Raw genomic sequence first — 17581 nt, forward strand, 5'->3', positions numbered from 1 at the left:
GTGATCTCATCTATTTTCAGGGCTTTAAATGCCATACTGATGACTTCTGCAGTGCAATCATCTTTTTTAAACTCCAGACTCATATATTCAACTTCCTAGTCAGTGTCTCCACTTAAAAATAAAGCATCTTAAACCTGTTGTGTCCAAAACTTAGGTCCTTAAAATTTTGCCCTAAATTAGTTCCACCCACAGTCTCCCCCATCTCAGTTAATGGCAGCTTCATGCTTTTAGGTGCTTGTCAGGCCCAAAACCTTGGAGTCCTTAACTTCCCTTTCTTTTACATCCCACAGCCAATCCATCAGTAAATTCATCATATCTTTGAAATATATCTGGAATCTGACCACTTCTCATCCTCTCTGTGGCAACCCTCTTCCTGTTAGTCTCCATCGTTTCCCCCATGGATTATTTCAGTAGCTTCTTGTCTAATCTATTTCCATCTGTGCTCCTTTAATCTATCTGCTACAAAACCTTTTAAATAATAAGTCAGGTTACGACACTCCCATGCTCAAATTCTTCCAGCGGCTTCCAGTCTTAGAGAAAAATTCAAGACTTACAAAGGCTTATAAGGTCCTATAAAAACGAGCACCTTGTCTCTGTGATCTCATTGGCTATCATGCTATCCTTCACTTACTCTCCTTCAGTCACTCTGCCCTCCTTGCTGTTCTATCAACAGGCCAAGCATACTGCTGCATTGGGACTCTGTGCTTGCTGTTCTCTTCCTCTGCTCACGTGGTTCTCCCTCACATCCTTCAGGTCTCCTCAACGCCACCTCCTCAAAGAGGTCTTCCTTGACTATTCTATTTATTTTTATTTTTTTGCGTGTAGACTTTCTTCTTTATTGCTGTACACCCAGAACTTAAAAGAGTTCCAGGTATATTGTAGTCACAAATAGATAATTTTTGAATAAATGAACACATTTTAAAATTTAGGGGTCAGGTAATTTCCAGCAATGCCATTGGTTTAAGAAATTAAAACTGCTTCAGATTACCAAATGTGAGAGTGATTATGATTTCTAACATGGCTCAAAATAATTTTTTAAAATTTGAAGTTTGTCTCCAAATCAGTAAGGAATCAGTCTAGAGAATCAGAAGGTCTATGATTTTTTCTGTTTTCTTCATCACTGATTTACCTTGAGAACAAGTTGTCTATTCCTTTTAAGAAAGTAAGTTTAGTGAAGATTTAAATTAATGTGACAGAATGTACAGATATTTAATTTGAGGTTAGTATAAACACAGAGGACCCAAAGAATCCCCTAACAATCCTCTGATCTTCTTTTTTCTTTTTTAACATCTTTATTGGGGTATAATTGCTTTACAATGGTGTGTTAGTTTCTTCTTTATAACAAAGTGAATCAGTTATACATATACATATATCCCCATATCTCTTCCCTCTTGCATCTCCCTCCCTCCCACCCTCCCTATCCCACCCCTCTAGGTGGTCACAAAGCACCGAGCTGATCTCCTTGTGCTATGCGGCTGCTTCCCAGTAGCTATGGATTTTACATTTGGTAGTGTATATATGTCCATGCCACTCTCTCACTTTGTCACAGCTGACCCTTCCCCCTCCCTGTGTCCTCAAATCCATTCTCTAGTAGATCTGCGTCTTTATTCCTGTCTTGCCCCTAGGTTCTTCATGACCTTTTTTTTTTTAGATTCCATATATATGTGTTAGCATACGGTATTTGTTTTCCTCTTTCTGACTTACTTCACTCTGTATGACAGTCTCTAGTTCCGTCCACCTCACTACAAATAACTCAATTTCATTTCTTTCTATGGCTGATTAATATTCCATTGTATATATATGCCACATCTTCTTTATCCATTCATCTGTCGATGGACACTTAGGTTGCTTCCATGTCCTAGCTATTGTAAACAGAGCTGCAATGAACATTGTGGTACATGACTCTTTTTGAATTATGGTTTTCTCAGGGTATATGCCCAGTAGTGGGATTGCTGGGTCGTATGGTAGTTCTATTTGTAGTTTTTTAAGGAACCTCCATACTGTTCTCCATAGTGGCTGTATCCATTTACATTCCCACCAACAGTGTATGAGGGTCCCCTTTTCTCCACACCCTCTCCAGTATTTATTATTTGTAGATTTTTTGATGATGGCCTTTCTGACTGGTGTGAGTTGACATCGTATGGTAGTTTTGATTTCCATTTCTCTAATGATTAATGATGTTGAGCATTCTTTCATGTGTTTGTTGGCAATCTGTATATCTTCTTTGGAGAAATGTCTATTTAGGTCTTCTGCCCATTTTTGGATTGGGTTGTTTCTTTTTTTGATATTGAGCTGCATGAGCTGCTTGTAAATTCTGGAGATCAATCCTTTGTCAGTTGTTTCATTTGCAAATATTTTCTTCCATTCTGAGGGTTGTCTTTTGGTCTTGTTTATGGTTTCCTTTGCTGTGCAAGAGCTTTGAAGTTTTAGGTCCCATTTGTTTATTTTTGTTTTTATTTCCATTTCTCTGGGAGGTGGGTCAAAAAGGATCTTGCTGTGAATTATGTCATAGTGTGTTCTGCCTACGTTTTCATCTAAGAGTTTGATAGTGTCTGGCCTTACATTTAGGTCTTTAATCCCTTTGAGTTTATTTTTGTTTATGGTGTTAGGGAGTGTTCTAATTTCATTCTTTTACATGTAGCTGTCCAGTTTTCCCAGCACCACTTATTGAAGAGGCTGTCTTTTCTCCATTTTATATTCTTGCCTCCTTTATCAAAGATAAGGTGACCATATGTGCGTGGGTTTATCTCTGGGCTTTCAATCCTGTTCCATTGATCTATATTTCTGTTTTTGTGCCAGTACCATACCGTTTTGATAACTGTAGCTTTGTAGTATAGTCTGAAGTCAGGGAGCCTGATTCCTCCAGCTCTGCTTTTCTTTCTCAAGATTGCTTTGGCTATTCGGGGTCTTTTGTGTTTCCATACAAATTGTGAAATTTTTCATTCTAGTTCTGTGAAAAATGCCAGTGGTAGTTTGACAGGGATTGCATTGAATCTGTAGATTGCTTTGGGTAGTATAGTCATTTTCACAGTGTTGATTCTTCCAATCCAAGAACATGGTATATCTCTCCATCATCTTTAATTTCTTTCATCAGTGTCTTATAATTTTCTGCATACAGGTCTTTTGTCTCCTTAGGTAGGTTTATTCCTAGGTGTTTTATTCTTTTTCTTGCAATGGTAAATGGGAGTGTTTTCTTAATTTCACTTTCAGATTTTTCATCATTAGTGTATAAGAATGCAAGAGATTTCTGTGCATTAATTTTGTATCCTGCTACTTTACCAAATTCATTGATTAGCTCTAGTAGTTTTCTGGTAGCATCTTTAGGATTCTCTATGTATAGTATCATGTCATCTGCAAACAGTGACAGCTTTACTTCTTCTTTTCCGATTTGGATGCCTTTTCTTTCTTTCTCTTCTCTGATTGCTGTGGCTAAAACTTCCAAAACTATGTTGAATAATAGTGGTGAGAGTGGGCAACCTTGTCTTTTTCCTGATCTTAGTGGAAATGGTTTCAGTTTTTCACCTTTGAGGATGATGTTGGCTGTGGGTTTGTCATATATGGTCTTTATTATGTTGAGGTAAGTTCCTTCTATGTGTACTTTGTAGAGGGTCTTTATAATAAATGGTTGTTGAATTTTTCCCAAAGCTTTCTCTGCATCTACTGAGATGATCATATGGTTTTTTCTCCTTCAGTTTGTTAATATGGTGTATCACATTGATTGATTTGCATATATTGAAGAATCCTTGCATTCCTGGGATAAACCCCACTTGATCATGGTGTTTGATCCTTTTAATGTGCTGTTGGATTCTGTTTGCTAGTATTTTGTTGAGGATTTTTGCATCTATGTTCACCAGTGATATTGGTCTGTAGTTTTCTTTTTTGACTATTTTATTTAAAAGAACACCTAGATCCCTTTTTGCCAACGTAGTGTTGACCTAAAATAGACTGCCAGTTATTTCTCCAGCAAAAGTGGGTTTATTTGCGATCAGCAAGGAATTGTAATTTGGGGTCTGCAAACATGGCAAGCCACATGTAAGTCCCTGCACAGCAAGGGAAGGAGAACTCTTTTACTGGGGGGAAAAGGAAGCTGGGAAAGCTATAGTAAATGAAGAGTCCATGGCTTTTCATTGGCTGAGTTGTTGCCAGGTAATAAGAGGAGCCTTCCTACTTCATGTGGGCTCTGCTATTGTTGCAGGGCATGGGAGCTCCCCTCTCTGGTCTCCTGACTCTATTTTAATTGAGCTTCCTGTTTATCAATTTTCACACAGGCATGCTCTATTCTTCTTACTGGGCTTCAGTTTTCTCCATAACATTTAATCATCATCTGACATACATTTTTTTGCTCATTCTAATTTTCTCCACTACATGTAAGCTCCATGAGGACAGGGACTGTGTTCAATGCTATGTCTCCAGCTCTGAAACAGTGATTAACATTTTAAGATGTCAATAAATATTTGTCAAATAATTGAGTGAAAAAATGAATGAATTCTGTTTTCTTTGTCTAGACCTTACTCTTCTCACCTTTTCCCTTTTGCTCACATTCATCCTTTAAGTCTCAGATTAAATGTCATTTTCTTGCTAATGGTATAACGTAAAAACATGCCTTTGTTATAATCTTTCAACTTCCTCTTCTTTCATAGTGCTTATAAAAATTCACCCTTCTATATTATTTGTGTGATTATTTGATGTCTCTCTCCCTCACTCTAGTCTAAGCTTTACAAGAACAAGAACTAAGTGTGTTTTGTTTTCTATTGTATCCTTAACACCAAGCACGGTACTGGGCCCAGCATTGACAGATACATACCTGTTGAATGAAGGAGTATGAAGATTTGATCATCAGGTGGAAAGCCATCTATTCTTGCATCTTATGCTCTTTGCTCACATTCCCCCACCTGTTTCCAGCTCCATGAGAAAAGTCTGATGAAGAAGAGTAGTACTAGAAAAATCTCGGTTCCAAGAACTTCCTTTTAGCACTGGGGAAGTGGGGAAGACAGGTGCTGTGATAATTGTGATTTATAATAAGAAATATATATTTGGTCTTTTTCTGTTTCTGGCACAGAGCTCCTAAAACTCTTGGAATTTCCTAAGCGATGAGAGCCATAAAGGTGTCTTTTGTTATGTCAGTGAGGTGATTTTGGACACTACCAAAGGATGAGGGCTGGTTGCCAGGAGACCCGACCATGTTATTAGAGGGTTGGAACTTTCAGTCCCACCCATGGCCTCCAGGGAGGGGTGAGAGGGTGGAGGTTGAACCAATCATCAGTGGTCATTGATTTAATTAATAATGACTAATGAAGCCTCCATAAAAATCCCAAGGATGAGGTTTAGAGAACTTCTGGATTGGTGGAGGTACAGGGAGAGTGGAGCACCTGGAGAGGGCATGGAAGCTCCCTGCCCCTTCCCACATACCTTGCCCTGTGCATCTCTTCCATCTGGCTGTTCCTGAGATATATCCTTTTATAATAGACCTGTAATACAGGAAGTAAAATGTTTCTGTAAATTCTGTGAGCTGCTCTAGAAAATTAGTTGAACTCAAGGAGGGGGTCGTAGGAAGCTCCAATCTATAGCCTGTGGGTCAGAAGCCCAGGTGACAATCTGGACTTGTGACTGGTGTCTGAATTTGGGGAGGGGGCAGTCTTGTAGGACTAAACCCTTAACCTGTAGAATCTGACACTATATCTGGGTAGATGGTGTCAGAATTGAGTTGAATTGTAGGACACCCAGTTAGTGTCCGAGAATTGCTTGGTGGTGTGGGGAACTTCTCCCCACTCCACACACATACACGGGAATTGGGATCAGAACCCTTCTGGTGCTTTTTATGCTACCATCGGGCTAGTTTTCCTTCACTCTATTAATAAAAACATTGGTAAATATTTACTGAATGGAAGTATCTCTGTAAAATAATTCTAGACCTGACCCATAAATAATGAGAAATATTACTATGCTTTTATTCCCTTTTAACCAGGTACACGTCCAAACCTAAAAACAAATTGGTCTATGCCATGTTTCTCAAATGGCCCACATCAGGACAGCTGTTTCTTGGTCAGCCCAAAGCTACTCTGGGGGCAACAGAGGTAAGAGGGAATTTTGTCTTTATTGTTCCTTTAACTTGCTGCCTAGAATAACCTGATGAAGACATAACTTTTAACTTCAGGGTGAGCCTTATATGTGTTCCTCTTATACCTCATAAGAGTAATTTAAAAATGGACTTCATCAATGGCAATGTTTGGCAAAAACCTTTGAAAGTTTTCTTTCATTTCCCAGAAAACCAAACCTATAAAACGGCTATATTATCTCCATGCATATCAATTAAAATATCTTCTTCACAGTCATTCTATGTTGTTCAGGCTCACTGCATGCATCCAAAATGAATCTTTTCGTAAAACTGGAATCCAGATTCTTCCCCTGACATCCCACCCCAGAACACATCTGAATAACTATGAGATGTCATGGCCCTACCATTTCAAGTTCACAAAAAACTGGGGGAAAATTAAAGGTTAATCTCACAGTTTTAACCATCAGCTCTGGCATCGAGTTCACTTTGATATATTTTATAGATTATTTTTAAGAAACTGAAAATTTTCTGGGATATGAATTGTCCAAATGCTTTTCCTTGCATCATTTTTCCATATTTCATTTCTAACACTTATGGCCAATCAGGCAGAAAAGGAGATGAGTTCAGATCTGATGTTTAATTACAGCTTAGTGTCCTGGGCATGACATTATCTTTTTATTTTATTTATGTTCTCTTTGGCTGCCATCAATAGTGTTATTTGAAAGTTCACGGGTTTTGTTTTTATGTTACTCTAGATGATAAGCAAAGTTTTCTGGTTCAAAATAACCACAGATATATAGAAAACTACTTATTGAAATTCACCTTGTATAAGATGAAGAATATAGAACAGTTACAGTAATAATTGATCACGCTTAGGTATTGTTGATTAGTGGAGGTTATTGGAACATCTTGGGGGGAATGGTGGCTGGATAAGGAAGCTGAGCCTTTCTTCAAACATTCTGTGTGAGAACTGGGCAGGCCTTAGTCGTGCAGATTGGTTTGAGAATAATTTTCTCTACTCTGACACTATTCAATCTTTACAATTCTTCTCCAAATCCTGCACACTTTTAAGAGTAATATGGGAGCAAGACAGATGTATACACTCATTTTAAAACAGCTTGTAATCCACTAAATAAAAGTAAAAAATGAATCTTCTGTCCACATTGCTTTTTAAGAGATATCAACCACTCCTTCCGAATAAAGTGAGGGAGTCAGAGATACACTTGGAGACATTTGTGTGTATGTTTTTAATTTCAGGTTGAACTACTGGGACATGGACAGCCACTTCAATGGACTCCTTTGGAGCAAAATGGCATCATGGTAGAACTGCCTCAGCTAACTGTTCATCAGATGCCCTGTAAGTGGGGCTGGGCTCTAGCACTAACTAATGTGACCTGATTTGCAGTAGAGTGCTTCCTGATGCAGTTATATCTAAGACTAGAATGTATCAGGTTTCTATAATTGTAGCACACAGAGAAAGCAAATGTAAAATTGGCCCAGAATTTCCTAAATTACTCACATAACTGGTTTAACTCTCCAGTGCACTTTGCTATTGACGTCCCTTCACACTGAATTTATTTCCACGTGTGATTCAGAGGTGGGGATTTTGTTTCAGAGTAGTGAGGAATTGGTGGTGTTAAGGACTGAGTTGTGTCTTCTGCCAAATTCACATGTTGAAGCCCTAAGCCCCAATGTGATTGTATTTGGAGATTTTAAAGAAGTAACTAAGGTTAAATGAAGTCATAAGAGTGGGACCTTAATCCAATATGACTGGAGTCCTTATAAGAAGAGGAAGAGCACGGATGCAAGCATATGGAGGAAAGACCATGTAAGGATGCAGTGAGAAGGTAGCCATCTGCAAGCCAAGGACAAAGGCCTCAAGAGAAACCAAACCTGCTGACACCTTGATCTTTCAGCCTTCAGAACTGTGAGAAAATAAATTACTGTTGTTTAAGCCATCCTATATGTGGTATTTATTATGGCAACCCTAGCCGACTAATAGAGGTTCATAGGTATATAATAAATTTGGCTTAATATTTTATTTCCAATGCTTACAGTAATTTTCTTTTTATAAAAAAAATTTGTCTTTTTTTCCCTCTTGGTAATAAAACTGATATGTTCACTATAGATATTTAAGATTATACAGAAATGCTTAAAGGCAAAATCACTGTTAAGATCACCACTACTAATATTTTAGTATGTATTCTTCCACGTTTTTCTTTGGCAGGGGGAGGTGAGTGTGTGGGATTGGAGGTATGGGCCTATTTTTGTGGGTGGGCTAATTTGAGGACCAATTTAAATTAATAAATTTACTTCCTGTATATGCTTTTAAGCAAATTGAAGTTGAACAGCTAGCTGAAAATTAGGAAGTCTATTCAGATCTTCCCTAAGAATGAAGCAAAAATAATACTGATGTAAATTTAAAGAAACACTGATTAAAGAACTCACTCCCCTTAACAAAAGATGTTCCACATGGCTAGATCTTTATTTGAAGTGCTACAGGCTTCATTTTGTCATATCAATCAAATGTGGACATCTCATTGTTCCCTATAAATGCTTCAAGTAGACAGGGAAATAAAATACTATTCATATTTATTTTCTAAAATCATCTTGAAGTTGAAAATCTTAAAAAAAATTATTCATTGCTGAAGTTTCTACAACTATCAAAATTTTGAAACCATGCCAAAGTATTTACATGAATAAGTACTTTAAGAGTTCTAAATCCCAAGTAACATTTTATTAGAGGTCCAAAGACAGATTTACATGATCCCAAACACTAGACTAAGGAAAAACAAAAAAAGGAAAAAAGCCCTCAAACCCAAATAAACAGGGTTAGAAGAATCTTAACATAAAAGTGAGGTCATCTGTTTGTTTGAAGAAAGTTTTTTTTTTTTTTTTTTTTTTTTTGCGGTACACGGGCTTCTCACTGTTGTGGCCTCTCCCGTTGCGGAGCACAGACTCTCCACCACTGTGCCACCAGGGAAGCCCTGAAGAAAGTATTTTTGAGACTAAAAACCTGTCAATCATTTAAATTACTACCCTGTCCATCTTGACCTTTACAAATAGAGGGAAAATGGAACTATTTAAGCAAATTATAGTTAGGTATAGGGTTTAGTTAATGGGTAGCTGTGAGGGAGCTAAATGATAAAATACAGCTCAGCATTCAGAGGTGCTGATAAAATGCTTTGCTAATAACCAGACATTATATATGAAACAGAATGAGACACCAAATTTAAGTTTATTTAAGGTATATCTTGCTTATATGTGAAATATACTATAAGTGGGACTCATAACAAGCATTTTAAAATATTCCATCAAATTCTTAGCATTATCATTGGTATGGAGGGCAGGAATTATAGTAAGGATAATTAAAAACCAGAGCTCTTATTACCTATTTTAGCCAATAGTCCTTAACCCCCCAAGCAATTGTGCCTTTTCCCAGAGTTACTAAATAGGCACAAAATTGACTTGTTTTGAATTTCAGTAACTTTGGATTTTTCTTTAATGATGAGAAATATTGAAGGCAAGCAAAGCTAGATTATTAGACTGAATGATTTAGACATTGATATCATTTAAAATATGGATATCACTAAGACTCTCATTTTCTTATGAGTGCCACATTGAAGCAACACAATTACTTTAAAAGGTCAGGCTAATCAAATAAATATGAATTAGGACAATAGAAAACAAGACAGATGTTTTGCCTTCTGTTCATTTCAATTTTGTAAGTAAAAGACCTGGTTAGATGAAAACCTTCCTAACTTGCAAAAAAATAAATAATTGTTCATATCAGATTTTTATATATATACAGTAACCAACACATTTATGCAAGTTTGAAGGAGAAAGTAGAAGCTGTTTTAAGTAATCTCCATTTACCCAACTCACTAGATTAACGGATGCTCTCCATTTTCTTGGAAAAGCATACTGATTGACGCCCAGGCAAGCTGCAGGCTTTCAGTTAGTAGGCTTCTGTCTGGCACATGCTTCACCTTGATTTTCACTTGCTGCAATATATGTTTACCAAGGGTTAGTTGAGTTCGTTATGGGTTGAGTTCGTTATGGGTTGAATAGTGTTCCCCAATAATTCACATCTACCCAAAAGCTCAGAATATGATCTTGGAAGTAGTGTCTCTGCAGATGCAATTAAAGTAAATATCGAAGTAAGATCATACTGGATGCAGGGGTCACAAGCATGTAAAAGATGACCATATGGAGACAGAAGCAGAGACTACGCTGCTACAAAGCCAAGGAATTCTTGGGGCCACCAGAAGCTGGAAGAGTCAAGGAAGGACTGGAGGGATTCTTCCTGAGAGTCTTCAGAGGGAGCATGGCCCTGCTGACACCTTAATTTTGGATTTCTAAGCACCAGAATGGTGAGAGAATAAATTTCTATTGTTTAAGCCACACAGTTAGTGGTAATTTGTTATGGCAGTTCTAGGAAACTACTATAGTTACCAAACTAATTATGCCAGTAGAACTTTTTATCATGTTGCATAAGCAGATGAAATGAGTGTGAACAGTTATAGTTTCTGTGAAAACCAAGTTGAATACTTTGGAAAAACTAGATAAACATATGTTGCCTTTTTTTTTTTTTCCAATTTAAATGTACTGGTTAATTAATTGTGGGTAAAACAGTTGTAAAAGGACTTCCCTGGTGGCACAGTTGTTAAGAATCCACCTGCCAATGCAGGGAACACAGGTTTGATTCCTGGTCTGGGAAGATCCCACATGCCATGGAGCAACTAAGCCCGTGTGCCACAACTACTGAGCCTGTGCTCTAGAGCCCGCGAGTCACAACTACTGAAGCCCGCACGCCTAAAGCCCGTGCTCTGCAACAAGAGAAGCCACTGCAAAGAGAAGCCTGCGCCCTGCAATGAAGAGTAGCCCCCGCTCGCCACAACTAGAGAAAGCCTGCGCGCAGCAACGAAGACCCAACGCACCCCCAAAAAAAAAAAAAAGTTGTAAAAGACTGAAGGGAAATATAGTAAAAATCTACAAGAATTCTGTACCCCTGGTATACAACTATATAATGTTAATACATGTGATCTGTATAAGAAAGACAATTAGAGAACCCTTAGAAGCAGACCTACACTGAAAAGGTAGAAAAGACATGGGTCCTACATTCAATAACTGGCAAATAAAGATTATTTATATTTTAAGTTAAAATATCTAAGAATACATGTGTTATTTTTTAAATGATACCCGGCTTTAAATGACTTCTTGGATTAACCAAACAACTAAGGGTCCCAGATAAAAGGGCTCCTACTGTACAATTAGAAGACAAATTTATAATGTCTAAGTCCAATTAGCTTTAAATACATGTGGTTTTTACCTTGTCATCTCTAAAACTGCTACAACTCTACAGAGGTAGATGATTCCAGGTGATAATTTTCAGATGATCAGCTTTCTATCCTTAACAAGGCTGCACCTGTTCATTCTCAAAATTTCCTTGGATGAAATCCTGGGTTAATATTGCTGGAAGAGATGCATGCCCTATTACACACACATTTACTAATTTTCCAAAATATAGTTTTTCCACCACCCTATTAGAAATAACATCATTATATTCTGTCAAATTTTGAAAAGAAGCATTTGCTCTCCTCTCCACTTTTACATCTGCTTTTTCTGTTTTTTTTGTTTTGTTTTTTGTTTTTTTAAAAAAATATTCTAGGCATAGATTCCCTAGTGGTTGGCTTCAGGCCTAACCTGGCCTTAGAAGAGACTTCACAATTCATTTTCTACCTTCTACTATTTAGCTATATGTTATATGTTAGAGAAATAAAACAACATAAAATGATGCTACTGAAAATATTCTTATGCTACTGAAAATATATCTAATATAATGACGATCATGATTCATTTATTTCTGCTCTAATTACCCATATAAAGAACTATAGATTTACTAGAACAATGAATTATTTCTTTTCAGAAGGAAATGCTATTTATTTTTTCTAAACAAATAAGTTAAAAGAAAGCAACGATTACCAGTTAAAATGAAACTTGAAAACTAGTGTAATCTCCAAAAATAACAGCAAAAATGCTATGGGACAAATAAATTAATAGTTGTAAAGTATTAACTCAATAAAACCATATTTTACTAAAATACTTTATTGCAATAAGATTCACTGTTCAAAATCAATACAAAGTAAGTTATTAAAATTATTTACAAAAAATGAATGAAACTATGTACAGTAGTTAATCATAGCTGTGAGTAAACGGCATCAACACAATTTTTGCCCCTAAATCAATATGTAGTTTCCTAAGGATTGTTAACAACAGTAAAGAAAAAAATTGCTGATCATAGTTGTTCCCTATTTTTTTCTGGCCGTGCCATGCGGCATGCAAAATCTTAGTTCCCCCGACCAGGGATCAGGGATCGAACCCGTTCCCCCTGCAGGAGAAGCAGGGAGTTTTAACCACTGGACTGCCAGGGAAGTCCAGATCACAGTTGCTAAATTAACTGATTTCTCTAAAAAAACGAAGTCCTCAATCAGGTATATTTCAGACAAATAACTTATCCCTTTGAATACTAACTGGAAGTCTGATTCACTCCTGTATACTGTAGTCCGGAGAACTTAATGATTAAATAGCATTATTTTCCAGACTTCACACCTACTTCCCAAACAGATTTTACCTCAGTATTAATGTCAAAGTATACTGAATTTCCTATTATATAAAAGAAGTATCTACATTAATCAGTTTGGAACTAATATCCATGGTGTAACAAATTATTAACAATTCTGACATTTGCCCTGTGTACACTCAGATATGCCCACAAAAACCAGTTTGTTGATGACTTTAAAAAAATATATTAAGATGCCAAATAAATCTATTTTATTATGAAATGAAGACTTTGATTATGAATATATTTTTATTAGACATTTCAGTACCAAATCATTACCCTCTATATAGTTGATTTATTCAGTGTATTTTTTAAAGCAAATGAATTCCACTGTAGTTCTTCCTGAAGGAAAAAATCATTTCTCCAGTTGTTGAGGAGTACTAAAGGCCTCATACACATTAGCAGCGAAGTCTTTCACTTGCTCCATCATTAACAGATCCTAGCAAAGACGACAATAAAACATTACAGTTTATAAAAAGAACAGATAATCAGAATTCATTTCTGTAATCAAGCAACAAAGTTAGCTCTAAGTTTTGTGGCATTAAGGCCAAAAAGAAAACCATTTAATGAAAGTAGTTTTTCTTATAATAAATTCCTGGAGATGTTTATTGTTTAAGTTCTTACGTGAGAGATAGTGGATATGATAAGTATTCAAGTGTGGCTTAGAGAAGACGACCCAAAATAGTCTTCAAATGGATTTCTGTGTGTGTCAAGTGCTAGAAGAGTATCTGTTGAATAAATGATTACAACACTATACAAGTCTAAAGGTACTTTTGCTGGAAGCTGACATGACATGATTGAGGTATATTACTTTCTAACATAGAATATATGTAGTATATCATATATTACATATACACACATACATAATCACACATATACACCTGAGAACAGGGGTTCTTAAGGGATCTGTGAATGTAGATAAGGAAAAAAATTACATCTTTATTTTCATTAACCTTCAACTAAAATCTAGCATTTCCTTCAGTTATGAATGTAAGCAACAAACTGATAGTAGCAGCAGAACCTCTGAATTTGCCTTTAGTAGAAATCAGACATTTTTACATCATATGATAGACAGCTGTGGAAGTTACATGGAGTGCCATTACATCTTGTTATTTAATGCATGAACAAAGAAGCAATATTGCTATATCGTAAATCTGATTTTTAAAAGTATTTTAAAACTGTATGCAATTGGTTTTCTTTAAAACCTACGTATTTTACAATATGCATTTATAGGCATTATTCTGAGGAGGCGTCCACAGGCTTCTCCAGATAGTGAAAGGATCTATGACAACAGAAACCATTAAGTGCCCTGTGAGCAGCAGAGAAACAAGAAGTGAACCTATCCTTTGTGTTCTCTCCTAAGCATCAGAAAACCCAAGTGAGCTTAGGTAAGTCTTGTTCTCACAAATTCAAGGTTAAATTCTCTGAATACCACGTGGCATTTTAACTCATAGAAATCATAGTTAAAAAAATTGGTGGAAGTCTTGTCAATTAATGGTCTAGTTTATAAACTCAATCTACATCCAGTCACACTAAGAAAATTTACTAAGCATTAGTATCAATGATGTTTTTACTAGGTTGAAACCTTTTGTCTTCATTCTCAATTATACAGACTTTAATTAATGTAGAACATAAATTACTTAAGCACCAGAGCTGGTGTTGTATTACGCTTAGCTGTATTTCCCACTTGTCAAGATGAACAGCTTACTGATGAAGCCAGAGACTTCATGAAAATGGAGAAAGATAAAGGTTTAAATGCCAGAAGTTATAACTTTTTTTCTCACACTAATATACATGTAAAAATTAAAAAAAAAAACAGAAAATTTAAAACTAAGTTTTTAATTAAGATTTTTTGAGCTTAAATTAAGCTTAAAATTAAGTGAAATGAGATCAGCCTTATTCATTCTTTCTTCTGAAATATGAATGGCTAATTCTCATGGGTGAGAGGATGACACAGAAGACTGAAGGAGTGAGGAAAAGTAGCATGTTAAGGACAAGCTAATGACACTATACAGAGAAAGGAAGAATTACAACCCATAGTCTCAGGACTCTTCATGTCCTCAAGTAGAAATCCACAGAGATAAACGATACTGAGAAGATGCCATCTTTACACTTAGGCCTAGGGTCTCTTTGCACTGCACATTATGGCAGTGGTTTGGAACTGAGGTGTATTGCAGGTAATTTATTACTTGTTGTACAGTTTCCAAGTTTGCAAGTGACTTGGAAAAAAACCTATGGATTCAAAGTTGTCCTTTTAATAAAATTAGTCTTACTCAATGTATTCTAAAATGCTTTCCTAAGAAAGGAGATGGAGTTATAGGTAGTCTAATGAAAAATTTAAATAACCTACTGAGTATGCAGTTTTTAATGAGCAGATTATTGGTGCACTATTAATTGTTGTATTTATTAGCTATTAAGATGCTTTACCTTTCCCATAAAAATTTTCAATTTTTCCTCAAAATGCGAGGAACTAGTTCGCTGATTTGCCTCAAGGCTCAACTTTTCTACTAGCACAGCTTAATGCAAAACAGTAACACTGTAAATTCAACTGACCACTAGAATGTATTTGGACTAAAATGTAGTCTGTCTAACACGTGTTGGACTATAACATGGAGAAAGGTATTCTCAACCTCATAAAAGTGCCATGATACATTATTACTCTCATGGGTCATGCTACCATACTCTACATGTGGTTTCAAGTTTTTGGTTTCTTTGAACAAATATCATAGAAGAGAAATGTAATTTTATGTTGGACAAATAGGATCACAACCAAGAGTACAGTCTGTTTTTAATAATACCCCCAAGCTTTCCTCTTACCTGAACAAAATGACTAGGTGTTTCACTGCAAACTGAATGGATCTGTCCATTTATTATTGGAATTATCTTAGCTAAAGGCAGGCTGACACTGGAAAGACTGAAAAATCATCATAGTAATAATTATTTTCTTAAATTATCTTATAGGAACTTAATATTTTAATTATAAAAGTAATAGTCATTGAAAAGTACTTATAGAAATGTATTAATAAGAAAATATAAACCACATATAATTCTACCACCTAGAAATAACAACTATGATGTCAATTGACATCATAACTAATTTTTTCCAGTAATTTTTTATATATACATATCTATACTTTTTGTGTTTTTAACACACAACTATAACATCCCAAGCAACACTTGTTTTGCATTTTTATTCACAGGTTATAATCATTTTTCCATCTCATTAAAAGTTCTTCCAAAGTTTTTGTCTGTTTTTTAATAATTATATAGTAATCCATCCTCTAGCTGTGACAATTTATATCATCAGTTGGGCATACAGTTGGGCATTTATATCATAAATTTAAATATTTATATCATACAGTTGGGCATTTAAGTTTTTGCCTAATATTCCTTAATATAAATAACTTTTTGTATTTACAGTAAATTACTGGGTCGAAGGGTATGAATGCTTTTAAGCTTTAAAATGTATATTGCCAAATGCTCTCTGCTTCTCTAACAGTTTATGAGGATACCTGCTCTATCATGCCTTCTTTCTACATCAAGCATTATCTTTTTCTTTAACCTTCATATGTCTGATAGCTGGAAATGGCATCTCACAGTTTTGAGAGCAATGTCAAATGTTTTTTCCCTCTACTTCAGTGAACTGTACTGTCATCTAGTCAGCTGAGTAAGTAGGAAACCTGGGATCATCGGTACTTCCTTCTCCTGCCTATATCCAGCCTCTCCACAATCCTCAATATTTCTTAAATGTGTCTACTTCTCCCCATTGCCAAACCTATCCACACTAGGCATTATCTCTTCTCTAGACTACAGCAATGACCTTCTAACCTGTAAATGCTCAATAAACATTTCCTGGATGAATGAATGAATGAATGTTATGTGTGACTATATATATAATGACTGTTAAATAATGAAACTACTTTTTGTGTGTGGGTTAAAGACTTGATTTATTACATAAAACATCACATTTCATACATTTAAACCTGGGACTACACTAAAATTTTCCTTTTAAATATCATGAAAATGCTGAAGCTATGGTATCTAACTAGTATGCTGTGCTAAGATTTGAGGGAATGCTTTTTTTTTTTTTTAACATCTTTATTGGGGTATAATTGCTTTACAATGGTGTGTTAGTTTCTGCTTTATAACAAAGTGAATCAGTTATACATATACATATGTTCCCATATGTCTTACCTCTTGCGTCTCCCTCCCTCCCACCCTCCCTATCCCACCCCTCCAGGCTGTCACAAAGCACCGAGCCAATATCCCTGTGCCATGCGGCTGCTTCCCACTAGCTAACTACCTTACGTTTGGTAGTGTGTCTATGTCCATGACTCTCTCTCGCCCTGTCACAGCTCACCCTTCCCCCTCCCCATATCCTCAAGTCCGTTCTCCAGTAGGTCTGCGTCTTTATTCCTGTCTTACCCCTAGGTTCTTCATGACATTTTTTTTTCTTAAATTCCATATATATGTGTTACAATACGGTATTTGTCTTTTTCTTTCTGACTTACTTCACTCTGTATGACAGACTCTAGGTCTATCCACCTCATTACAAATAGCTCAATTTCGTTTCTTTTTATGGCTGAGTAATATTCCATTGTATATATGTGCCACATCTTCTTTATCCATTCATCCGATGATGGGCACTTAGGTTGTTTCCATCTCCAGGCTATTGTAAATAGAGCTGCAATGAACATTTTGGTACATGACTCTTTTTGAATTTTGGTTTTCTCAGGGTATATGCCCAGTAGTGGGATTGCTGGGTCATATGGTAGTTCTATTTGTAGTTTTTTAAGGAAACTCCATACTGTTCTCCATAGTGGCTGAACCAATTCACATTCCCACCAGCAGTGCAAGAGTGTTCCCTTTTCTCCACACCCTCTCCAGCATTTATTGTTTCTAGA

At 36.1% G+C, this 17581-nt stretch overlaps 2 protein-coding genes across 6 annotated transcripts in view; one reads left to right on the forward strand and one right to left on the reverse strand.

Annotated features, from left to right (window-relative positions):
* Positions 1-17581, forward strand: part of FUCA2 (alpha-L-fucosidase 2) — a 57215-nt gene that overhangs the window by 13716 nt on the left and 25918 nt on the right. Inside the window, exons 6-8 of one of the 4 annotated variants that reach the window (XR_009521904.1) lie at positions 5966-6074; positions 7313-7412; positions 13911-14065. Coding sequence is in view for 3 of the 4 variants with exons in the window: in XM_060029863.1 (XP_059885846.1) it covers positions 5966-6074; positions 7313-7412; positions 13911-13981 (280 nt within the window). In the remaining variant the exon portion in view is untranslated. Of the gene's footprint in view, positions 1-5965; positions 6075-7312; positions 8303-13910; positions 14447-17581 lie in introns of those variants that run through there. The other 3 variants (XM_060029863.1, XM_060029865.1, XM_060029864.1) reach the window with 3 other exon arrangements.
* PEX3 (peroxisomal biogenesis factor 3) overlaps positions 4823-17581 on the reverse strand; it is a 43947-nt gene continuing 31188 nt past the window's right edge. Inside the window, exons 11-15 of one of the 2 annotated variants that reach the window (XR_009521905.1) lie at positions 15495-15591; positions 12957-13116; positions 11388-11530; positions 5410-5468; positions 4823-4973 (exon numbers count right to left, since the gene is read on the reverse strand). Coding sequence is in view for 1 of the 2 variants with exons in the window: in XM_060029866.1 (XP_059885849.1) it covers positions 13033-13116; positions 15495-15591 (181 nt within the window). In the remaining variant the exon portion in view is untranslated. Of the gene's footprint in view, positions 4974-5409; positions 5469-11387; positions 11531-12093; positions 13117-15494; positions 15592-17581 lie in introns of those variants that run through there. The other variant, XM_060029866.1, reaches the window with a different exon arrangement.

The sequence above is a fragment of the Delphinus delphis genome, chromosome 14 (assembly GCF_949987515.2).
Source record: "Delphinus delphis chromosome 14, mDelDel1.2, whole genome shotgun sequence".
In the NCBI taxonomy this organism is placed as follows: Eukaryota; Metazoa; Chordata; class Mammalia; order Artiodactyla; family Delphinidae; genus Delphinus; species Delphinus delphis.